This window comes from Amia ocellicauda, chromosome 8 (genome assembly GCF_036373705.1).
Source record: "Amia ocellicauda isolate fAmiCal2 chromosome 8, fAmiCal2.hap1, whole genome shotgun sequence".
Taxonomy (NCBI): Eukaryota; Metazoa; Chordata; class Actinopteri; order Amiiformes; family Amiidae; genus Amia; species Amia ocellicauda.
Window position 1 is genome coordinate 15,080,188 of NC_089857.1, and position 26,983 is coordinate 15,107,170.

The 26,983-nt window shown below is 38.1% G+C and overlaps 1 protein-coding gene across 1 annotated transcript; it reads right to left on the reverse strand.

Annotated features, from left to right (window-relative positions):
• Positions 1-1,373: 1,373 nt before the first annotated feature.
• On the reverse strand, positions 1,374-26,463 carry amacr (alpha-methylacyl-CoA racemase). The gene is made up of 6 exons (XM_066712133.1): positions 26,367-26,463; positions 20,114-20,362; positions 13,904-14,047; positions 10,970-11,130; positions 4,253-4,439; positions 1,374-2,401 (listed from the first exon to the last, which is right to left on the reverse strand). The coding sequence occupies exons 2-6, from the start codon at positions 20,358-20,360 to the stop codon at positions 1,992-1,994; spliced, it is 1,149 nt and encodes a 382-aa protein (XP_066568230.1). The 5' UTR covers positions 20,361-20,362; positions 26,367-26,463; the 3' UTR covers positions 1,374-1,991.
• Between the last annotated feature and the right edge of the window lie 520 nt (positions 26,464-26,983).

Sequence of the window (26,983 nt, forward strand, 5' to 3'; positions counted from 1 at the left end):
CCTCTAATGCATTTTGTAATAGGAGGGTAACAATCTTTTTTTTTTTCTCTGCGTAATACTTAATTCTGTAGTTGCAGGCGGTTACTCTAAGGTTAACAGTCTGATAAACCAATGGCAGGCTGCCCTTTGGTCATGAGAATTTTTGGCGTGTAAGTGGTGTGAGTACGAGGACTCTGGAAAAGCTGGGGCACAATAGAAGTGAAAGTGAAAAGTGAAAGAAGCGATAGAGCACTTTTCCATCGTGTTTTCAGAATACGTTTAATGGTCTTGGTTAGATTTTTGCACTAATCTTTAATGTAAGCTAGGTTATGGGTCCTATTTAGAGGATGGGAATCTTGAACCTCATCCCAAAACAATAATCCAAATGCACCTATGCCTACTCACTTTCAATTACTAAAGCTAAAAAAGCCTCAATAACTTTAAGCTTTTATTTTCAGCGAATTTACGGCTGACATACATTTGAAAATAATTTGCACTACACTGCAGCAGACTTTTGAGATGGAAGAGATTTACAAACATTCAATAACATTCATAATTACACAGGTTTTTAAACAAATGAGATTAGAGGGAATGAGCTTGTGATGTTGATTTATACGTTTGCAATTTGAAGGTATTGATTTTCAAATATGTTTGCACTGTTACATAAAGTTTTTTTTTTGTCCAGAGTGTATCTAATGTGTTTGCACATTACACTTAGGAGGATAATTAGCAATCCTCATTGAGCTATTCTCATTACACTGACAATCCAAACCTCAGAAATGAATTGGGGCCTCTGTAGATACATGATGCACTCGAACAATAAACACCACTACACTACACACTAAAAATACACTATCCTCCTGCATTAACCCAATTAGGCTGGTATAAGCACAAACTGTTCTAATGTAGGTATGAAAATTATTGATTTTATGTTGGCTGGTTAGAAAACATTGCCATTTGAGGGTTGCTGAGGACTGATAGATAGATAAACTCTTCTCCTAATCAAAAGCTTTTTCTCTCTTTTTTTACTTTCTTCCTTTATGTAATGGGGGTTACACATCATGTACTGTCAGTATCAACTCACTTACAGGAATGCAAAGATTAAGACAAGTTAAGTCTTTACACCCATTGCAATTAATTAAATCTCTTGAAAAATAAATTCCACAGAAAGACAAACATCAAATCTCTGTAACCTTAGAGCAGTTCTGGGAATTAACACAGACCCAACTGACAAAACACAAGATGTGAATTGCATTGCTGCTTTATTAATAAACCAGTGATACTTTCCTTCCCAGTTGTATGTTGTATTTTTCAAGCTCATTTTACATTTATGTTTTGGTACCTCTTGAACACATGTTGGAGTCATACTGTACATAGTAAAACCAAAGACAGTGTCAGTATTAAATAATTTTATTGTTAAATTATAGAAAATACAATTTACAAAGGGTCGTGTCAGAATATGGTGAAACAAAATACATTGAGTGGGCAACTTCAGCATGTTACATAGAAATCATGTATTTGTTTTCATCTGGTCTTAAAACTTACAAATGTGAGGGATTTGATTACATTATTATGGAAACATTAATGCTAGACCTCTGATTAGAACATTATCAACACCTGGATTCCTAATACTTTTATTTGTTATCACCCCTGTCAAAGAAACGATATCTGGTACAATCCCATACTGCTGAAGATCATGATCATGAAGGTCATGAAGACTGTCTACAGATCGCTGGAGACACACACACACACACACATATATATATTCATGTTTCATTTTATATTTCCAAGACATTTCAATGATTTTTTCTCTCTCTTCGAATGCATGAACTGTTTTTTTTAATTTGCTTTTCCCACTTTATTCCACTCATGCAACTTATGTATTCCACAGGACGGAAGGCCACATACGGCGGAAATTGAAGGGCTAGTTCTAAGTCACAACTGCTAGGTGACTCTCGTTTCTGACGGCACACTGGCAGTAGTTCAGTGCATCCGAGCCCCATCACAAGAAACTATAAGCGTGACTTTGTTTTGCTACATTCTATTATACCTGCAGACAGCAGACTGTCGATCTGGCCTGTGCTGTACCCGTACTCAGCCAGCACATCCCGGGTATGCTCCCCTATGAAAGGGTCTCTGCTGAGGCTGGGGGAGGCCGGCGTGCGGGAGAGGAGAGGGGCAGGTCGGGGGCTGACCTCTCCCTGTCCGTCCTTAATGAAGGAGCCCCTCTCCTTGTTGTGGGGGTGCGAGCTGACTTCGTCCAGAGACAGCACGGGAGTCACGCAGGCATCGGTCCCATCAAAGATCTGGCACCACTGGGCCCGAGTCTTGGTGGCAAAGGTCTTGGTAAATATCCTCTTCAGCTCCGGCCAATCAGAGAAGCTCATCTGCAAAGGCAATTCCGAAGGATCCAAGCCAAGACCTGCGATTAAGTCATCAGGAAAGGGGAAATAATGAATTAAGTTGCCCATTGGCTCTCTAATGTGTCCAAAAGTCACGTGGGTTTGTTGCTGGTTTGTTATGAGTGGTGAAACAGTTCAAGAATTTCGACCAGTGTTTCTGATAAAGGGTACATTTAATTAGGTATGAGTCAAAATAATGAATGGTTTAATAGCGGATCACAAAGTATAAAGCACAGAATGAAAGAGTTCCGAGATTTAAAGATGACATTTATTATATGCTACACAGACTATAAAATAAAAAAAACGATACAGCAATTTCCTTATTATAAGCATGACCCTGAAAAATATAGCTGGCTTTTATGTATATAAAAAATCATATATAAAGTGTATTTCACAGTAAGTGGAAGAAGTCACAATCTTAAATAAAAATCAGTGCAATCGAGTGCTGTGTGTCATTTTTGAGGCAGGATATGAAAAGATTTTTGAAAAGTCACACAATAGACCATGCAATTGAGTTCAGTGAAAAAGTTCTTCTTAGAACTTCAAAGCAATTCTTGACATTCTCTTGAGTAAAACGCAGTGAAGCCGCTTCCGTTAGATGGGAATGCAACATTGATTTCTGCAGTAATATTACAGAAACTCACAGCTTGTGTGATCTAAACAAATAACTGGCGTTTAATTTAGCATATAATGAGTTGCTATATAAGTATGCTTTTCAGAAACAATGCATCACTTAGCTTGGGACAGAAAGGGAAGTATAAAATACATAAAAAGCTAATATGATATTTAAAATAAATAAATTTAAGTGCTTTACTCAGATTCAATTAAACTGTTATTCAATTTACATTAAAATGCTCAATAAAGCCCAGAATTGAAATAGTAGCATTTTTTTTGTACTGCATTAGTATCTTATACATTGACACTGGAAATCAGCATTAACAAAAACATTTCCTGCTTGTGTTTTTACAAAGTGCAAAGATTATAATTGTATGTTATCCCCATAAAATAAACAAATTAATAACACATAAAGAAACAAAACATGCTTGTCAAAGAAATTAACGTGAAGTATATACATTTAAATAAATGTTAATCTGAATGTAACAAAAAAGGCAATTAGTTTAATAAACAAATTATGACGTTAATTAGATCTGTATTGGTAATAAACCAATGCATTTTAAATCCCCTTTACTCTGTGATACTTCGGGCTATTCTGATAATCGTGCTTCTTTTCTAAGGCAATGAGACCGGTATTCAGCCATCCTGTTCAGTTATTAAACCAATCAGGATAACAACACATCGTAAACAAATGCTTCTGTGTTGATGTAAACCTGCTGTACAAACGCCTTTTTAAAAAATGTGATTTCCATTGACAATGTATAGGACTAAAACAAAAACATCTTGACAATGTATTTCAGTTTGATAAGTTAAGAAAAACATATGTCAGGAGTGTTATATGATATTTTACTCCATCTCTCTCTTTCTTAAAATGATCATGAAAAATATTGATTTTCATTCTAATCTTTCCAAGATTACTTTCCAACTTTCCTGTGTAGTGGGGTTTATTTATTTGATTTTTAAATCCCACCCCATTGATTTTTATAAGAGGACATCTCACTGACATGAAACATGAGAAGGGATATATAAATCTGCTGAGCAAAGACATTGGTGCCTTCAAAATAATGTGATTTTTCCAGACTGTTCAATTTCGACAGTCAAATTCCCTAGAGCTGCACACTTTATTAATGTGGTTTCTGCATTTATTCTTTCATATTTGTCCCTTGCGGTGAATGGGCTTGTTAGCAGTGTGGACTCGCTGTTATCAGCAGCAAACCTAAACAAAACTAGTGTAAACGCAGCTGAAGTCAACTCACCTTTAATAAGCTCATCGTAGAACTGTGGCTCAATTGCACCCACGGCCATGTACTTCCCGTCCGCAGTCTTATACGTCTCATAAAATGGGGCTCCGCTGTCCAGCAGGTTTTGCCCCCGGGACCTGTTCCACAGACCCAGGTTTTGGGATTTCCAAACAAATGAACCCACATAAGCAGCTCCCTCCACCTGCAACACAACAGATGTGTCAGAAATTTAGATTTGAAAAGACAGAACCAGCAAATTGTTTTACTAAGCTTTTTCTCTGTCGTGTCATTAGCACAGTTGTTCAATACCGTTGTTAATGAAGATGGATGCAATCAAAACCAATGCGATAAAGGTCATGGGGTTGGGAAGCTCTGCATCATTTTTTGAAATCTGTTGCACTCCTTAAATATTTATGTCAATTTGTCGGCATGTAATGTGACCACCCAACGGGCTGAATATCAAACATTCCAATCAAAAGTAACCTTCCTCAGAATTGGATGCTGTTGAAGAATTAATTATCATGTATTCAGTATATTTACTGCACTGTCCATTTGTGGAACAGCAAACGACCCATCTGAAAACCACACCTAACTTCTACATAAAATATTGGATTCATATTCCTTAGAAACACTGTGGATATTGGCATGGCTTCATCCATCTTAACCTTTGTCTCCTAATTTCAAGCTCTTCGATATACTTTTGGAATGGCTTTAAAAAACAGCTGCCACTGCCATCTAGCAGCTGCATTTGGAAGTGACACGGATCCTGCCATTGCGCTGAGGAAGCAGTCACAATTCACTGACCCAAAATGGCTGCTGCTATGGAGGGTGATCAGTGCCAAAATTAAAATGAACGTGATTATAAACATGAACATGATTATGAAGATGAACATTAATATGATTATGAAGATGATTATGTGCATTGGATTAGCCAATACCTGTATATCACACACTAGCTGTGATTGACAGAGGGGGGTGGGGTTGTCACATTGAAATATAACAATAAATAGCATAGAGAAATAAATATACACATGTTGAAATAAATAAACAAACAAATAAATGTTGAAATAAATAGATAGGCATAAATGTCCATGTATTTATTTATTTAATAATTTATTTTCTCTGTGTATTTACAATTTTAGAATGGATAGTCCTCCATACTCTGAAAATGTTTAACTCCAGGAAATTATATATGTAATTATATATATATATATATATATATATATATATATATATATATATATTATATATATACACACCGATCAGCCATAACATTATGACCAGCTGCCTAATATTGTGTAGGTCCCCCTTTTGCCACCAAAACAGCCCTGACCCATCGAGGCATGGACTCCACTAGACCTCTGAAGGTGTGCTGTGGTATCTGGCACCAAGACGTTAGCAGCAGATCCTTTAAGTCCTGTAAATTGCGAGGTGGGGCCTCCATGGAATTTGGAGGCCAAGTCAACACCTTGAACTCGTGATTCATCAGACCAGGCCACCTTCTTCCATTGCTCCGTGGTCCAGTTCTGATGCTCACGTGCCCATTGTAGGCGCTTTCGGCAGTGGACAGGGGTCAGCATGGGCACCCTGACTGGTCTGCGGCTACGCAGCCCCATACGCAACAAACTGCGATGCACTGTGTGTTCTGACACCTTCCTATCAGAACCAGCATGAACTTTTTCAGCAATTTGAGCTACAGTAGCTCGTCTGTTGGATCGGACCACACGGGCCAGCCTTCGCTCCCCACGTGCATCAATGAGCCTTGGCCACCCATGACCCTGTTGCCGGTTCACCGCTTTTCCTTCCTTGGAGCACTTTTGATAGGTACTGACCACTGCAGACCGGGAACACCCCACAAGAGTGCAGTTTTGGAGATGCTCTGACCCAGTCGTCTAGCCATCACAATTTGTCCCTTGTCAAAGTCGCTCAGATCCTTACGCTGCCTATTTTTCCTGCTTCTAACACATCAACTTTGAGGACAAAATGTTCACTTGCTGCCTAATATATCCCACCCACTGACAGGTGCCATGATAACCAGATTTTCAGTGTTATTCACTTCACCTAATGTTATGGCTGATCGGTGTATATACATAAAAATCCATACATCTGGATTCAAACCCACAATGCCAGTCGTGCATCTTAACCATTATGCTAGCTGAGATTTATATATTTATATTAGGCCTGCTTTAAGCACCTAATAGCCACAGCAGGGAATTGTCTTGATTGGACTGAATTACTAGTCTCAAGTGAACTTATCAATTAAGAAAAGAACATATGTTTGTGTGTGTGTGTGTATTAGGGCTGTCAGTTGATTAAAAAATGAATCGGTTAATCAATGGCCATTAGTTGATAGATTAATCGGACACTTATTAAAATAAGTGTAATGGTCTTTAAGTGGTTGTGCTACACAGTAATACTTTAATAAATACTAGCCATTGATATTACAGTAGCCTATAACTATGCTTAACGCAATGGTAACATTTTATATATATAACAAAAAAATAATAACAATAATAATAAAAAACGAAATCCTAAAGTGACAGTTTATCGACAGTGTGTGACAATGGGGGCGCACAGATTATTGTTAACCCGCCCGACGCGTGAGATTTTAGCGACAATGATTCACAGTGACATGGGGACTCAATGCTTGACAGCTACACTAAATAAAAATCATAATTATAATGCAAAAACAAATACTGTATAGCCGCAACATGGCAGAGGATTCTCCTTCCCTCTCACTATAACAAACGGTGTTTGCTTGCAATTGATACTGTAAACTGCGCACACGGTCCTTTTAATAAAAGCATTTCTTTCAGATGAAACAGAAACCCTTTACTTTGTCTTCAATATTTCCTCCTGAATCCAGAGCTAGACTGCAGTTGTCCTATTAGCGGCTGTCCCTGCAGTCTGTGCGCTGATATTACTGATGTGATTTATCATGGCACACAGAAGCGCAGGGCTGGCGAGTTTGACAGATTTCATTTGAATTACTCTGTGTTCATGAATACACTGTGCAGACCCGTTCTTGACTTTTCCTAAATATATGTATTAAACATGTCTACGGCGTTTTAGCTGCATAAACACAAATCAAGCCCGAGTCGCAGTCTCCATAGCGCACTAGTGTGCAGTCTTTCATGCGCCTGAAAAACACTTGCGTTTAGCATTACAAGCGCCTCCTTACAACTGTAGTCAGACTGAGCGGACAGTTACCCCGCAAATAAACACTTGTCTCATTGTTTTGACTGTGCAGTGACGTGTTTAAAAAAAACGCTTTGATGTCATTTATACCAATAATTGTATTGTTTTATGTTAATATTTGCATTTAAATACATGTGTGCTAGTTTTATTCGATTGTTGGACATCCATTATACCACAGCGGTTAAAGAGCTATCGGCGCTTCTAGTGTTAACCGTATAATCGCCACTCATTATTATAATGAAGAAATAAAAAATAAAAATCTGCTCGATTAAATTGAGAAAATATTGATCGTCAATCAATTAATTTGTTGATTAATAGACCCGATTAATCGATTAATCAAAGCAGCCCTAATATATATATATATATACATATATACACATACACACACACACTATCGGTCAAAAGTTTTAGAAAACCTTAATTTTTCCAGTTTTGATTGAAATGTACGCAGTTTAATGTCTCAATGTACACTGAAATTAAAGCATAGAACACATAAACAACTGAAGATAAAAAAATAAATCATGGAATCGTTTTGTTTAACACAATTTAACCCCTTAAGCTGACAAACCCCTCTGGTACCCTTTGGTGCCCCATGTGCTTCTCTTTAATACCATGTGTACTCTTCACTGTTCCTCCATAGCTGCCACAGTGCAATGATCAGCAGTGTTCACTCAGGAACAGAAATGCAGATATAGATCAAATCATTCAATAGGTGTGAGAGGGAAGCTAATGCACAGGCTGCATATTTAATCGCAAAATGCTTGAGGGGTTTGCTAGGCCCTAGTTAACAGACTGGCAAATGCTCAAATAAGAACATTAGAAAGTTTACATATGAGAGGAGGCCATTCAACCCATCATGCTCGTTTGGTGTCCATTAATAATGAAGTGAGCCAAGGATCCTATCCAGTCTATTATTTAACTCAACCACATCGCTGGGGAGTTTGTTCAGATTGTGACGCCTCTCTGTGTGAAGAAGTGTCTCCTGTTTTCCGTTTTGAATGCCTTGAAGCCCAATTTCCATTTGTGTCCCCGGGTGCGTGTCCCTGCTGATCTGGAAAAGCTCCTCTAGTTTGATGTGGTCGATGATTTTGAAGACTTGGATCAAGTCCCCACGTAGTCTCCTCTGTTCCAGGGTGAAAAGGTTCAGTTCCTCAGTCTCTCAGTAGGACATTCCCTTCAGACCTGGAATAAGTCTGGTTGCTCTCCTCTGAACTGCCTCTAGAGCAGTGATATCCTTCAACTAGTGCATTGTACAGTCTTAACATTACTGCCCTTGTTTTAAATTCTACACTTTTGACAATATACCCAACATTCGGTTTGCCTTTTTTATTGCTATAGACTCTTAGGTATTTCTGATGCATTACTTCTTCCAGTTCTATTCCTCCCATAGTGTAATTATAATGGACATTTTTGTTACCTGCATGTATTACCTTGCACTTGTCCACACTGAATTTCATCTGCCAGGTATCGGCCCACAACTGAATATTATCCAAATCCCTTTGAATAACCTGTGCTGGCAAGATTGTATCTGCTGAGCCACCTATTTTAGTATCATCTGCAAATTTGACAAGTTTGCTAACTATCCCAGAGTCCAGATCATTAATATACAGCTCTGGAAAAAATTAAGAGACCACTCCAAGTTCAGAAATCAATGTTAAGTGGTCTCTTAACTTTTTCCAGAGCTGTAGATTAGAAAAAGCATGTTCTTCCCAATACATCATTCCTGCACTCAAATCATTGACTGTGCTCAGTAGGTATTCTCCCGGTGTCTGTTCTCTTCACTCATCCTTTACAAGTTAACCAGGTAGGCATTGCCACTGCTCTTCACTGTCCTGCTTCCATTTCCTCCACCTTGCATCAGGCTGGTAGAAGAGCTGCCCCCCAACAAAAGGACTTTAGTCATTCCCACCACCTTTCCAGCACCCTCTCATCACTCAATGGTTCAGTCAGAAACTGAAGATCCTGCGATAAACACCTGACACGCTGGGATCTTTAGCTCCCCAAATATTGCTCCCTGTGTTGAGTTCAGAAACATATATGTGTTAAATAGTACAGAAAGGATTCAAATGGACCATGAGATTAATAGTGAAAAAGGTTTATATCCAGTATTGGCCTTATGAGAAACTATGATTTGATGATTCTTCAATTCTAAAAAGAAAAAGGTTTGTGCTGTCCTCAGTGAATAATATATTCAATAATTCCCTAGGCACGATTGTTCTCCTTGCTGTTACAAGGATTACAATTATTTGAAACAGTGCGGCTCCACGGTGGGAGGTTAGTTTATCATTTGCAACAGAGGACTGATAGTTTATCAACTCCGACAGGAACCGCCATTTCGCTTCAAACCACAGCACTTTGAAATCTGTCCATTGTCTTCAACTGGCACAGTACATAGAGTACAGTCATCTTTGCTGTTAAATGCTTATAATTTAAATGTTAAAACAGTAAGGGACTTGACTTGTGTAGATTTTTCCAGGAAGCCGCATGCATTCTAAAACATCCAGGTTATTTAGAACAATACTTACCTTACGTATTCACATTATGAAAGTCAAGTCAGCTGCAAAATGCTACAAAATGCACTGAAGTACTCAAACATTTAACTATCTCTCTGTAAGCAAGCACAACTCCCCTCCAGAGATACCCCGGAGACAAGATGAGAACACATTACAAGAAGCAGTCAGTGTCACACAGTGGTTGAAAGGACGTTTATAAATATACAATGTTAATAATAATCAGGGGAGATAAGCAGATTTATTTATTGAAATTTAAAATCAAATCCCTGATACAACAAAGGCATTCATATTTAAAAAACTGAAACACATAAACAAAGTAACTACCAAAACACATCCTTTTATGATCTTATGATTGAATAGCAACGTGCGTTCAGGTAATTAGGGTGCAGAACACATGACACCTAATACGGAAAAACAAATAAGATAAAAATTAAAAAAACAGAATTCCCAAGTTACTTAAGCTCTGAAAATGTATGAGTGTATCATTGTTCAAGTTTTTTAACTGCGAGAGATTTGTGCTCCAGGGCACAAATTTAAAAAAGAATCCCCCGACTCTGTACATAATTACTGGATCCCTAAGGACATAAATGAAAGGATGCCATGATGGTTATTTTGTTTGCTTGCACATCATTTCCTGCAGAAAGACATTTCATTATGGGAGTCAGAAGGACTGTGTCCGCTACATAGCTGGGCACTTCGAGCCTTTACACTTTACACGACACTTTCTGTGTTCCTCCTTGACCGAACTATGTCCTGCCTTCGGATCCAACACAAAACATACATTTTAAATATGTTAAAATACAAATGCAGTTTGCTGAACACTGCTTAAGGCTGTTTATCTACAGCTATGGTGGCCTAGCAGGACTGCTCTAGTGCTGAAGTGCAGGCGAACTTGCAGGTGAAGTTGTTCCCCCTCTTTCTGAAGTGAAAGTGCTTACCTGTAGCAGAAACTTGTAACACAAATACAAATAATTCAGAGTCCCTGGTATTAAGTTTCAATCTAGAATATCCAGACACTCACCATACTGGAATCAATCACTTGCCCTTTTCCAGACCGGGTCCTCTCATACAGCGCCAGGATAATGCCCATTGCACAGGTCAGCCCCCCGCCTGCAAAGTCTGCCACCAGATTGATGGGTGCGTAGGGGTTTTCAGTGCTTCGGCCCAGCATAGACAGCAAACCTGCGTTAATGAGAGGAGAGCAGCAATGATCAAACTAAACCATTCAATCAAGCCAGCTTTATTTAACACTTCGGAACCCAGGGTGACATATATGACAGAACTGAATACAATCACTTCAGTACCTGCTTGTGATGTATGTTGCACAGACCTCCCAACTGCAAAACATCACCCTAGATTGTGTATTACACACATGAGGTAATCTCTGTACATTATTGTTAAATGTTGAATACTTAAAATGCAACTAGTCATGGGAGCTGACTGGGATGTGTGTGCTCCTTGAGAGTTCATCGTTCAAAAAAATAGATATCTCCGCTGGTTTCACAATGCAGGGGTCAGATGGCGTACCACACCAGATGCACGCAAGAGTCTTGAAAACGGAGGCCTGCCCTTCACTGTAACACTTCAAAAAGGCTTTCTGACAAACATCCACATTATACTCCTGGGGATCACGTCTAAATCAGTGATGGCAGTCTGCTGACTTCAGACTACAGTCAGCTAGGAGTCATGGGACTGGGTACAATGAAGCCGCATTGTAGAGTTGCACAGAAACACAGGGGGGATGGTTCCTTTCAGTAAAATCACAAGGTGTGAAAACAAAGCATATAATTTGATTGTAGTTTAACCACTTCTTTCCAGTATATGAGGAAGCACATGGATAAAAAATAGTAGTAAACGATGGCTTGGGAAAATAGATAAGAATGGTCAGGATACACTCAAAAATCAGGACAGGAAAATCCACGAAAAGCAAAGCAAAGCATGTGTTGGGTTTCTCTTCCTGCTCCACTGTAATGGAACAGATATTTAGCATTGTCTTTTTAAATAAAGCAAGCAATAACACGCTTCAGGCTGCGCATTCGGGCAATAAAATCTGGCCTCCTCAGATGGTTGAAAGCAGTTGAATTCCCCTCATGCTTCAATGCACCCAAGGCATCTGCATAATACAGTGTGAGCTTAAAGCCTGGTTCGCATTATTGCCTTCTTGATGCTGAATCCTAGAACCCCCCCCCCCCACCGCAACCACCTTCACAGAATAAAAGAACATTCAGCGCTGGTGTTTGACTTTCTTCTCCAGAAAAAGGGAATATTTTCAAAGATGCTCATGACTCCCTGCAGCTAGCAATTTAAGGCATTCGTGTAAAGTAAAGAACACAGCGAGAGAATTGTCAGTGGGAAATGTGCAGCTTTCAATGGCCATTTTAAAATGTAGCCCTGCTGACCAGTGTGACCAAGGGGAAATGCCAACAAATGCCTCTTTTTCTTGCTCAGTTTTGGGTCCCGTATGGATGCATTATTAGTATTTCTGTCTTAAAACAGGTAATACTAGGTTACAGTAATGCAAATCTAGCTGAACTGTTCCTGGAAAATATGTGGTTGGAACACAGACAGACATATTTAAGCTGGGCAGCTCAGCTGGAGTTTTGAAAACACCAGGGGAAGCAAGACATAAAACAGAAATGAGTGTTTATCACTTGTAAAATCTGAAATTAGCATTTAGTGTATTTTCTATGTGCCATGGAACCCGCATGGAATTTATTACATTTTACATGTTAACAGTTGCAATAATTGTAGCAGTGTGTAATTTAACATTTGGCATTGGAATAACTAAGTGTGAAACCGTGGGATTCTTCCTTACTGCAAACTAATATTGGTATGTGGCTGCATTTTATAGAAAAATATTTTTTTATCTATAATTAAAAACAGTATGACAGCACTATATGAGCCAGTATTAATCCATACAAGAAGCAAAAACATCAGAGCCTTGTCCCCGACTCCAAAGGATTAAACAAAAACATTTTTTTCCCTGAGCAATTGGTCTGAGATTGGAGAGGTGTCATCTCTTACTCAAACTCTAACACTGCTGTCAGAAAAAAAGACTCCAGAGACATTCTCAGGTTGTTTTCAATTTCAGATCTGAGGGACAGACCGTCAACAAGCAAAACCTGACACCTATGTTCCCCACATTGACTGACACTGACAAGAGGGGACCGTCACAAATATGACACGGCTCGATACAGGATCTTTATTTCTATATTGTACCTTCATATATAGTGTGCTGTGAACAAGCTACTTTTAAGCCAAAACTGAAAAAACAAAACGTAATCACATTAAAGACCTTTAGGCAAAACCTGGAAAAAACTAACTAACCTACCACTTATCTTAGAAGATGGAAGGTTCTGTCGCTGTGTACTTTTTATTCAACATTCTGAGGCTCAGTTTTGGATGATTAGTAAATATGCATAAATGTACATGTCTCAACCCAATTCATTCCATCTCCTGCAGGCAACTGTCATTTCTGATACAAAGCCTCCCCCGTATTAAGCATTTTGGATGAGCTATACGCTTCTGTGGGCAGTTTCAGTAATTATATTTATACTGCATGATTCCATTCAGTAGTACAGCAAAATCGCCGGAGGATGGAGAGACAAAAAGAAGTTAAGGAAGCAAACAAGCAATCATAAAGCTCGAGGGCCGGCTGGGTGAGGCCGGAGCACTCTGTCTTTCATTCCGCACATCACTTATTGTACAGACACTCCCAGCAGTGCTCATCTGTACTGAAAACTGAAATTAATTTTCCGCTTGATTTGGCAACAGACCCAAGTACATCTTTGGGTCAGCTGTAGACTATATGGTGCCTGTGGTTATAGGAGCTTTAAGCGATGTTAGATGCATTTCCTGCAGCTTTCATGAGATTAAATAGAAAAAGTCTGCCAAGAGCCTTTGAAGTGAGCTCTGTAGTAATGACAGCAGCCGTGAGCGTGGCAGTTTCCGTTACCTGACATTGAGACATAGTTGATGTCGTGACCGGCTGCCTTGGCATACGAACCGCTCTGTCCAAATCCCGTCAGGCGCGCGTAGATCAATCTTGGGTTTTCTTTGAGCAGCTCCTCGGGGCCGAGACCCAGCTTCTCCATCACGCCTGCAAGACAAACATTAAGGCATATATTTCTTAAGCTCTCCAACACCACATAAAATAAAATAAATTCTTTCCTGCACTGCAACTTCATATGGGGACAGATGGAAGAAAACTAAATCAGTCAGCTTAAATAAATGGGTCACTGTGGAATAGTGGACCACAATGTTATCATCTGCCTTTTGGAGAAATGGAAAAATGTGGGTGCACTGTCCTTACATTTTATTTTGTATTCAATAGGGGTGTTGGACTATATGAAAGTACTATACGGCAGTACACTCGCTAAAGCAGATCTTGCATTTTCATTTCTGGGTTGAGACAGTTTAAAATGTTTTATCACACGAAAAATAATTGAAAATTGATAATAAACCAAACCTCTACATAACACAGTATTACAGTTTAAATCCCACTGTGGATACAAAAGCAAGTAACCCAGGTGTCCGCAATGTCATATGATCCGCTGCCTGAAATTATGTTTGACAATTACAGTGGCGCCACTCTGGGCTCTGTGCCTTTTTGGGCACAGGCTTGAGGCAACATGTCTGCCAGCTACAGAGGCAACCAAGGGATAAAAACATCAGGGGGAATGTGCACTACATCACAGCCGCTTGTGTCAATTTTGACCTTATTTAGCGTTCATTCATCATTTAAAGTACATGGGAGAACCACAGCTGCTTTAAAAACAAACTGCACTGTCATCGGTTTATTAACATCGTTCAGTTATTCCAAAACAAATGTGCATTTTTTAATTTGTGTTCCAGTGTATTGCGTATTATTTTTATTTAATGTTTCAATGTATTGGTTTTTATTACCATATGTATTGTTATTATTTCATTCATCACATATTTACATTTTAAAGCAATTTCAGGTAATACTATCATTACTTTCAAAATATAGTACCTGGGAATAGTTTTCATTTTTTATCTAAGTTTAAGTTTAAGTTATCTAAGTATTAAGTGGTTAATACATAAATATTTGCTATACAGATTCCATTATTTGATCTTATAGACCAATAAGGTCTAAGGTCTAATCGTCATTATTATCATCATCCATATAATTAATGCATTCAAATACACATTTAAACTGTAATCAAATCATATCAGGAGAGTAAACAATAGTATTCTTCCAGAGAGCTGCAAAACAGAGACTTTTGAGTGTTTGTTTTCTCTGCCCTTTATAACATTTAAATAATAATTTCAGCTCTATGGTTAATTACAAAAAATAAAACAAAAAGCTAATTATATGACCCATCTTTTATTTACTATTCCAGGACAGATACTGTACTGAATTTCATCACTCCTAAGAATGGCACACAAGAGAGTTGGAAATATTTGCAGTGCCTACATTTATGCTGCACTGAGGGTAAACAGAAGATTGTGTGCGGCTTGGTTTCCGTCCATCTTGTGTAATTAGCACACAAACACATTTTTAACAGGATTAGAATGAAGCAGATGCCAAAAATGTTTACAAAAACAAAGGCACTCAAATAAGCAGACCCAGTGAATGTAATTTCCAATGTGAGCCCTGAGCCCTGCCATCTATCTGACAAGTTTTTAATTACTGCAGCCCTGCCTTCACTTTCTTCAATGTTGCAGCTCACGTTCGTATAGATGTTTGAAACTCTCCCCGTCAAGTTCTAAGTCTGTCTTACATTCACAGGCAGTTCATCCTTGAGATACATGGAAAGTGGTCAGAACAGGTTGCTGTCTAGGTGGGTAATTCACTTGATTTTCTTTCTGAAGCTCACAGATTCAGACTTTGTAATGAAGAATGATGTAGAGATAAAGGCACATGAGTAATTCCATACATCATCTCATAGAGAGAGGTCTTCAGACTGTGAATTGTAACATTGTGAATTAGTGTCCCTGAATTTTCCGTGCACAGCATTTCCAAGTGGTCTGAATCCATCTAAACTGAGGGGACTGTCAAATGTAATGGGAAAGAATGCCAAGATCTCCTTCCCAGAAAACAAAATTGTGTAAATCTGTGGAATAAAATATACCAACTTTTTCCAAGTTCTTTTGAACAGAGCTACATTTGTTTGACTTGCATACATCCAGATGATTAACAATTAGCTACTGGCTATCTCAAAGGGGAATCATTTTGTGAAAAAAACATTTTCAAAAAACAAAACAGAACAAACAATAAAATATAGTTCTGCAGCTTCACTCTGTTCTTATGAATAAATAATATGTATTGTATATTGAGCCTTCCTCAAGCATAAAAACCACAGTGACCCTATGCCTTTCTATCAAACTGCTAATGAATTTGATTTTGTTGCGCAAAATGTAGTACTGATCATGAGAACAAATTTAAGAGAAGTATACTATACATTAATTAAATATGCAAATAGCAACTCTGGTGTGTTTTTTATAGACGAAAGAGCATGGTACTGTAGTTTTAATTACAGACACATAACATTTACCACATTTAAAATGCATAGTAAGCTGTGTAAGGTGAAAAATAATGAGGTTCAGTACCTAAGTCATCTTTCATTTACAAGTTTCTCACTCATTATGTTCTTAATAATTAGGTCTCAACAGCTTGCTTAATTAATACAGCACTTGCCAAAACAAGTGTATTACCCTCATTTTTAAGTGTCAGACAACATGATGATGAATCTGTAGACCAGGAGTTCCTATAGGTGTTCAAGGAGAGTGGAAATGCTGAAGAGTGCATCCAGATATTTAAGAGGAAATTAAAGATAATTATCTGCACTCATTTGTATAAGTTTGTACAACTGTGCCTCTAAAAAAACAGTGGGACAAAGAGGTCTGGTAAATGACTACAAGAAAACAACTCAAAGCACTCTCTCCTTACTCTACTAATCTCACTCCTATCTCAAGGCAAACAGCAGTCACGTTAGAAATGTCGTCTTCAATGGCAGTCCTAAGATCACTTTGTAGTACTAGAGTTTGGATAACCAAGATAAAATCCATTGTGTACATAACAGATAGCTGTGTAATGTTACAGAATAGTATTCCCTTATATGTCCTCTGTCTTTGGGGGATCTGTATCAGTGCAAAATGAGTCCAGACACACATACAACTGTCTGACCAGGAATATTGTGAAAACATGTATAATCTCTTAACCTACCATCCTCCTTACTGAAAGAAAAAACAAACATTGAAGAAACATTAAAAATGTGAGTTTTCTTCACATTTTAACAGAACTTTTCTTTTTTAAATGGAAAAAAAAAAAATATATATATATATATATATATATATATATTCTTGAATACCGAATTTATAGATTTTTTGAAAATCTTTGGATTCATATGAAATGGGTCTGACAAAGCACCCAGAAGACATCAGATGTACTTTAGGTTTTATGATGTTTCAAACAGACATGGTTCATGCACTTGACCCAGTTAAAATGTAGAAATCCTGCACATTTATGTAAAAATACTTGTCGCTCTGCTCAACAAATCCACTTTTGTTTGGAGGAGAGGATTTGTAAGATCAGCACTTTCATAAAAAACAAAAACAAAAAACATATATTTTGGACTTGCTCAACCTAATGAATGCATTCATATCTGGATTTGGTATGTTTTACCAAAATAAGTTTAATTACTAGCCTACATTTAGCATGCATGTATACTAATCAGCTGCTATTGATTGATTTCTGGATTAACAATGTTAGATAGCCATTAAAAAGTAAAAAATACATAACTGAAATAGCTTTCAGACTTGAATTACCTGATGTCCACTTAATAGACTTGCCTTTTCATGTTGGCATGAAATCTTAGGGTGTATCGATTAAACGTTTGGTTCAACAAACCTACTGGAGCAGAAATTACTCTGCATCCCTCAATTTGAACACATTTTAAGATGAGTGGGCCTGTATTAATTTCCTAGAGAAAGAAGCACAAACTATCCATATAAGTTTTCTTCTAAAGTCTCCCTTTGTTGACAGACATGGACAATAACTCAGCTGCCTGAAACACAATACATAATTTTCTTGTAATACGTTGATCCATTCTGTGTGAAAAAGTATTATACATCTCAAAGACAATGTATTTCTCAAGTCTTTGTTAAATACATAAAAGGAACAGACTGAAAATGAAAGAGTTCAGAAACAGAACAGGTTAAAAAAACAAGAGAAGGCCATTTGGCTCTTCTTGCTCATTCTGTTGCTGGTAGACAATCAATTCCAGAACCTCAGGAAAGTAATTTCTCAAAAGACACTTGTAAGTCAGTTTGAACAATACAGCTGTAATTTATTTTTTTCCAGATGCCCAAGAGTCTGTGTAAAGAAGGGCCTTCTATGTTGATTTCTATGAGCACTATAATTCCACTATTCCTTATCTTCTTGTGAAGGCCGAAGCAGTTCTAGCAGTTCAGCGAATTCCCTTGCTGTCTCCAGTGCTCAAGAGAATCTGGTCTTTTGACCTGTCATTTCACTTTAGTAATATCCAGGCCAGCTTCTTGAATAAAAGGCATTTTTAACAGATTATATAAAAACATTCACTACAGGACTCTTTTTTTTTTTTGCCAGTAGGGAATCTGAGTTTTTCATTTCAGTGCTTACAGGGCTGGTTTCAGAGACTCAGAATTTACCAGATTTTGGTTGTGGACTGCACAATGTTATTTTAGGTAATGTACTCCAAGATTAGTGCTAATCGAGGTCTGTGAAACCTGCTGATAAAGTAAAAGAAGTTTGGGTTTAGCTGAACACATTGACAGAATGTTTGCATTATTGTAAAACAGATTTCATGTGAATGGAAAAAATACAAATTTAAACGGATATGATATTTGGACAAAAAGCAGAAATCTCCATCTTGACCACATGCAAGCTACCGAAATCTAGAGAAATGCTTAGTAATGGCTTTCACACATTGGAATTTAATAAAACTTTATTTACAGCTCCTAAAACAAAGTGTCGAGAACCTCTTTAAGGATTAGGCCTAACCTATATATCTATCTAACCTATATGTACTATCTGAAAAATAGTACATTTCCATATGAGGTTGAAAAGTCACTTAAAATCAGAACACCGAATACATTTATGCAGGGCTGCAGTCTTATAGAATATGATTTCTCATAGGTATCATAAAAAAAAAAATTAACCTCTTAATACCTTTTCCATCTACTCAGAAATGCCACCTGTCAATCTTTGTCTTGGACTTGATATATAAAAAGCTGTGCCATGAACACACTATGGCATTATCAATGATCAAGTGGAAGTCATGACCTTTTCTCTGGGGAAATTAAGAAGCAGACCTTCAGAACATCCTTCAGAGCTCACACCCCCCAGGGAGGTCTCCTGCCATCCTCTTAACTGTTAATGATGGTCTCTTAAAGTCATAACGAGAACAGACCCTATTGATCATATATTCTAAAAGCACTAACGGGCTTTAGACATAATTGGATTAATAAAGTAATTTCCTATGAGTGACTGAGCATTTCCTCACAGCCTCCCTGCTGTAAAATGTATTATCAAAATACAGTAGCTTAAAGTAAAGTATCTCAATAAGGTTAAATCAGCAGATTCACCTCTAACCCAAGATTACATTGCGAAAATGAAATGGTGCCAAGCAGAGTGCTTTATGGTGTCAGCAAGGAACAAGCAGACTTCCAGCTTCACTTTCTCATTTCTGGAATGGAACAGAAGGGTCCTTTGAAGTTGCGTATTTCAGTGATTGCCCAGCTTTCACAACTTTCCAAATAATTTCACATAGCTGCGCTTTTGATGGAGATGCAGAAAAATATAGCGATAAGAAGAAATCAACATGCTTTTTTTTCTAGAATCAAATGTTGTGTTGCTTCAGCGGTGTAAGGCTCCCTTGAACAGAATGTCTGAGCATTGACTTCTCCTGGTTATGAAACTTGAACATCAATTTGAATGGATGAGTGAATTAAATAATTAATTAAAGAATATGATCTTTCAGTCCTACAATATTGTAAAATTAGAGATAGAAAAGGTCAGAGATTTACTAAAGCTTGTTTAAATTTTTCTACCCTATGCATTTCAACACAATGTGCTACATGAACTGTGTTACACTTCACAGGACTACATGAAAGAAAATCTGCAGAACCCCAGCATGTTAAGCAGTATCAGCGGTCACAGTACCTTTTCTGAAAGGCTCGATAACCACGTCAGATTGGATGCAAAGGCTCCTGAGCACGGCGGCTCCCTCTGGCTTCTTCAGGTTCAAGGCCACGGATCTTTTGCCTCGGGCTTGTACGTCCATCGCCATGGTATTCCGTGTCCGGTCCACGCGGATCACTTTGGCTCCGAAGTCGGCCAGCACCATGCCACAGAAGGGGGCCGGGGCCAGGCCGGCCAGCTCTACCACACGAACTCCCACTAAAGCCATGCCTACCAAAGGACAGGGGAACACAAGGGTTTTAAAATCGGACAAGGCACGCCACAGCCTGGTACTGCCATAGACATACTGATCTGCAGTAGTCAATGAAGAAAGTATCCATTAGATATAAAGTACATTTTTAAAAATAAAGCATTTTAATAACTAAATAGGGCAAGTATAAAGGTGGGCTGAACCCAAGCTTTCTGAAAACCTGAAAAAAACCACTCAGAAAAATCACTGGCATTTGAGGTTTATTACGGTCAGGCTGTTTTTTTAAATTCATTTTCTGCATTAGGGCCGGATTAAATCAAAACTTTGACCCACCCGCTAATAGCAAACTACAAAGCTGTACATGATAGCAGTTACTTTATGATTAAAAGAAAGTGGCATCTTACTGAAAATGAAGCCGCAACTGAGTACAGTTCTGTAGTTTTCTTTAGCGGGTGGGTCAAAGTTTTTATTTAATCCGGCCCTAAGTAAAAAAAATCCTTCAAGGTGCCTATATTCATACAAATCATTTTTGGGGGCACAGCTTTGAGAAATTGCAAATATATTTTCATTAGTTATTTAGTTAGTTAGTTTGCTGGCTAGGTTTATTCATCCAGGACACATTTTAGATGCATTACATGTATTTATAAATAAATCAATACATTCACTACATGAAGTAAAAATGTAGATGGGGAATCATAGTGAAAATGTTTAAAATTATAACAGCAGCAGAATCATCTATTTTTAAAGCATCCTAGAACTCCAAAATGAGCTGTTGTTTCTGTTAAGATAATTAATGCCACTGGGAAAAGCTTGACACGGCAGAATGACTGAAGCCAGCATGACATTAAAGTAGCTTAAAGGGCAGAGTGTTTTTGTGTTTTGTTTTTTATATATATAGTTTGACAATATTTCATTATACCATCATAGAAACACTGCACAATGTGTGGTAGTTTTGACAGAATTCAACATTGAGGCTAAGGTTTCATTTCACCACTATGATCTGCATCAGACAGACCAAACCATGAGGTTAGAAACAATGTTCTCTGCAGTCTGACCTTTAAAAGTTAACCATGCTTAAGATAAGGTCAGCCCGTTATCATGGTAAAGTGATGCGTTTGTGCAGGTTTTATGGCAATCCCAGCTTCCCCAAATATCCTTCTTTATGACGCAAGCAGACCTAGTTAATATCAAGAGAGAGAACCTCAAACTTGCCTCACAACAGCCACTGGCTGTCATATTCTTGGATAGACTTCAATCCACAATGTTCTGGAATTTAGTAGGTTTGACATTGGATATAAAATGAAAAATGTCACGGGATTCCCAGGATATGCATTTTATTTTTTCCGCCTTTGATTCAAGTAAGCAGTGCGGGCAGCAGTGTGGAATACCAGTTTGAGCTCTGAACCCCCAAACAGTGGGTTAAGTCCAGGTGGGAGACACTGCTATTGCACCCTTCAGCAAGGAACTGTACCTGGATTGCCCCAGTAAAAACACAGCTGTATAAATGGGTAACTATGTCAAATTAATGTGATATTGTACAATTGTCTGAATATGGGCATAATTATTATTATATATTAATAATGAAATTGTTTAATTTTGTGAATATATATACAGTGGGGGAAAAAAGTATTTGATCCCCTGCTGATTTTGTACATTTGCCCACTGACAAAGAAATGATCAGTCTGTAATTTTAATGGCAGGTGTATTTTAACAGTGAGAGACAGAACAACAACAAAAAAATCCAGAAAAACGCATTTCAAAACAGTTATACATTGATTTGCATGTTAATGAGGGAAATAAGTATTTGATCCCCTATCAATCAGCAAGATTTCTGGCTCCCAGGTGTCTTTTATACAGGTAACGAGCTGAGATTAGGAGCACTCTCTTAAAGGGAGTGCTCCTAATCTCAGCTCGTTACCTGTATGAAAGACACCTGTCCACAGAAATCAATCAATCAGATTCCAAACTCTCCACCATGGCCAAGACCAAAGAGCTGTCCAAGGATGTCAGGGACAAGATTGTAGACCTACACAAGGCTGGAATGGGCTACAAGACCATCGCCAAGCAGCTTGGTGAGAAGGTGACAACAGTTGGTGAGATTATTTGCAGATGGAAGAAACACAAAATAACTGTCAGTCTCCCTCGGTCTGGGGCTCCATGCAAGATCTCACCTCGTGGAGTTTCAATGATCATGAGAACGGTGAGGAATCAGCCCAGAACTACACGGGAGGATCTTGTTAATGATCTCAAGGCAGCTGGGACCATAGTCACCAAGAAAACAATTAGTAACACACTATGCCGTGAAGGACTGAAATCCTGCAGCGCCCGCAAGGTACCCCTGCTCAAGAAAGCACATGTACAGGCCCGTCTGAAGTTTGCCAATGAACATCTGAATGATTCAGAGGAGAACTGGGTGAAAGTGTTGTGGTCAGATGAGACCAAAATCGAGCTCTTTGGCATCAACTTGCTGTGTTTGGAGGAGGAGGAATGACCCCAAGAACACCATATCCCACCGTCAAACATAGAGGTGGAAACATTATGCTTTGGGCTGTTTTTCTGCTAAGGGGACAGGACAACTGCACCGCATCAAAGGGATGATGGACGGGGCCATGTACCGTCAAATCTTGGGTGAGAACCTCCTTCCCTCAGCCAGGGCATTGAAAATGGGTCGTGGATGGGTATTCCAGCATGACAATGACCGAAAACACACAGACAAGGCAACAAAGGAGTGGCTCAAGAAGAAGCACATTAAGGTCCTGGAGTGGCCTAGCCAGTCTCCAGACCTTAATCCCATAGAAAATCTGTGGAGGGAGCTGAAGGTTTGAGTTGCCAAACGTCAGCCTCGAAACCTTAATGACTTGGAGAGGATCTGCAAAGAGGAGTGGGACAAAATCCCTCCTGAGATGTGTGCAAACCTGGTGGCCAACTACAAGAAACGTCTGACCTCTGTGATTGCCAACAAGGGTTTTGCCACCAAGTACTAAGTCGAAGGGGTCAAATACTTATTTCCCCCCTTAACATGCAAATCAATTCATAACTTTTTTGAAATGCGTTTTTCTGGATTTTTTTGTTGTTATTCTGTCTCTCACTGTTAAAATACACCTACCATTAAAATTATAGACTGATCATTTCTTTGTCAGTGGGCAAACGTACAAAATCAGCAGGGGATCAAATACTTTTTTCCCTCACTGTATATATATATATATATATATATATATATATATATATATATATATATATATATACACACTCACCTAAAGGATTATTAGGAACACCTGTTCAATGCAATTATCTAATCAACCAATCACATGGCTTCAATGCATTTAGGGGTGTGGTACTGGTCAAGACAATCTCCTGAACTCCAAACTGAATGTCTGAATGGGAAAGAAAGGTGATTTAAGCAATTTTGAGCGTGCCATGGTTGTTGGTGCCAGACGGGCCGCTCTGAGTATTTCACAATCTGCTCAGTTACTGGGATTTTCACGCACAACCATTTCTAGGGTTTACAAAGAATGGTGTGAAAAGGGAAAAACATCCAGTATGCGGCAGTCCTGTGGGCGAAAATGCCTTGTCGATGCTAGAGGTCAGAGGAGAATGGGCCGACTGATTCAAGCTGATAGAAGAGCAACTTTGACTGAAATAACCACTCGTTACAACCGAGGTATGCAGCAAAGCATTTGTGAAGCCACAACACGTACAACCTTGAGGCGGATGGGCTACAACAGCAGAAGACCCCACCGGGTACCACTCATCTCCACTACAAATAGGAAAAAGAGGCTACAATTTGCACAAGCTCACCAAAATTGGACAGTTGAAGACTGGAAAAATGTTGCCTGGTCTGATGAGTCTCGATTTCTGTTGAGACATTCAGATGGTAGAGTCAGAATTTGGCATAAACAGAATGAGAACATGGATCCATCATGCCTTGTTACCACTGTGCAGGCTGGTGGTGGTGGTGTAATGGTGTGGGGGCTGTTTTCTTGGCACACTTTAGGCCCCTTAGTGCCAATTGGGCATCGTTTAAATGCCACGGCCTACCTGAGCATTGTTTCTGACCATGTCCATCCCTTTAAGACCACCATGTACCCATCCTCTGATGGCTACTTCCAGCAGGATAATGCACCATGTCACAAAGGTCCAATCATTTCAAATTGGTTTCTTGAACATGACAATGAGTTCACTGTACTAAACTGGCCCCCACAGTCACCAGATCTCAACCCAATAGAGCATCTTTGGGATGTGGTGGAACAGGAGCTTCGTGCCCTGGATGTGCATCCCACAAATCTCCATCAACTGCAAGATGCTATCCTATCAATATGGGCCAACATTTCTAAAGAATGCTTTCAGCACCTTGTTGAATCAATGCCACGTAGAATTAAGGCAGTTCTGAAGGCGAAAGGGGGTCAAACACAGTATTAGTTTGGTGTTCCTAATAATCCTTTAGGTGAGTGTATATATATATATATATATATATATATATATATATATATATATATATATATATATATATATATATATGATTCTCATGAATCACCAAATCTACATTTCTCAATAATGAAAATATATTTGAATGGAAAACATACAGAACTCAGAACTGAATGTTGGTAAGCATCTGAACAGACAAAAAGCATAGAGAGAGAGGAAAACAAGTTGCATTCCAATAAAACTCTGAGAAGGAAAATTAATGATATAAAAGGTTTAATTATTAATTGAAACACAGTTCAAACTGCCTTGTTACCATAACAAACCTTAATGCAAAAAGCAGCACATCATTTGAGAAAAACAAGTTACATTTGTTGCAAACAGGGTACTATTAAACAGTTAGCCTAACGCTTAACAGACATACGGACAAGTACTTAAAAACTAAATTTCTAGCTATATATTTGTATAGATCCCGGTGTTGGAATCTACAGCACCACCTAGAGGAGGACACACTGTCAGAAACTGAAATCCCCCCATCCTCAAATACACAAAGCGATTACAATATGTTGCTTATGATTGAAATAAAGACCTTTGATTGTGTGAACAGTATGCAACTGGACACAACTGGCAACATGATACTCACAAGCTCCTGGAGAATATTGATCAGCTCACCTGCACCATATGAACTTTACCTTAGTGTACATAAAAGTGATTTCGAACCCTTTCTGGTGGTAGAAAATACTGTGAGATGACACTTTGTTAAAAAAATAAGAATGTGACTGAAGTCCACAAGCAAGGTACACCTCAAGAGATTCCTACTGCAATAGTTCAGCTACAATCCCCCACTAAATATCCATATTTAGATATATGTACCACTAAGGATTAAAAAAATGGTGCACCAGAGTTTCACTTATTTAGGAAATGTTTAAAAAGAAAGAAAATATTTCCTTCTTCCATTTAATATTACCCCATCATACTGTTAATATATGACACACGCCCCTCCCCAATGTAATCGGCCAACATTGCTTGCCTTGAACATTGTACTGAGGCCAAACAGTGCAGGAACAAAGTTACAATAAAGTGCATCATTTGTGTACATTTGTACATCTGCACTTTAGCAATGTTGTGTGAATTTAAACAAATACATTAATAATCATATATTACTGGGGTATTTGGAAAGGAAGGAAAAGGACAACAATATGTAGACTCAATTCGCAGTGGATACATCTGTATAATGAATACTGCAAAAGTAACTAAACATGAAGGAAAGTGCTTGTTCTAAGTAACATATTTTACTAAACACGATGTGTTTTAAAACATTTATATAACGGGATTTCATGCAACTGTTACTTGTTATCTCGGTTTACAGAATAAAATCGTTCTGCATATTGAATGCGAAAATTAAATACGAGTAAATACGAGTAATAGGAAGATAAATCATCATAAAATTCAAAGTCGGACAAAGTTCAAGGTGTCACTGTTAGAAAGTAAGTGTATTTTTGTTTAAAGCCATTATAAACGTATTGCTATGTTTAGCATTTATACACATTTCGATATAAGTGCAATAATTATAATAAACTGAAATAACCAACATTGACTTACCTGCTATGTGTCAGAGACCTACAGCTGCATGTTTTGCTGTTTTTCTTTGTAGACGGGCGCTTATCGATGACGTCACCGCCATGTTGATGGCAGGACAATTGCGAGATGGGAAATGCAGTCCAAACAGTTTTACTGCGCCTGTTATTTTTGTACCTGTTTGAAGTCCTCAGGGGTGAGTAAGCAAGGAAATGAGGAAATAAATCAAATCTAATGTCTATGTTAAATTCTTCATATTGCAATTGTTACCTTATTGTTTATATAATCCTGGCTGCTCTACGCTAGTCTACAACATAGTTTCAAAAATGTGTGCTGTTATTAAATAATAATAATAATAATAATAATAATAATAATACAGATAATAATAATAATAATAATAATAATAATAATAATAATAATATTCAAAAAACATTCACTATAAACAACTTAAAAATTACCAAAAAACAATGCTTACAATAATCTGTTTTCCCTTTAAAATTAAGATTCCTCAGATATTATCATTTTGAATTATTATTATTACTATTGTTGTGTTTAATCATGAACATTTTAAATTATACAGTATTCAGTTAATACAGATACGGCAATTGCAGTAATTCGTCTTAAATGATATTCATAACCTT

Excerpts from the sequence above, each read along its gene's own strand:
- amacr (XM_066712133.1), bottom strand. The coding sequence starts at position 20,360 with ATGGCTTTAGTGGGAGTTCGTGTGGTAGAGCTGGCCGGCCTGGCCCCG. Across the intron at positions 11,131-13,903 it reads CAACTATGTCTCAATGTCAG|GTTTGCTGTCTATGCTGGGC; the intron begins GTAACGGAAACT and ends TCATTAACGCAG. Across the intron at positions 4,440-10,969 it reads AAGTGATTGATTCCAGTATG|GTGGAGGGAGCTGCTTATGT; the intron begins GTGAGTGTCTGG and ends GTTGTGTTGCAG.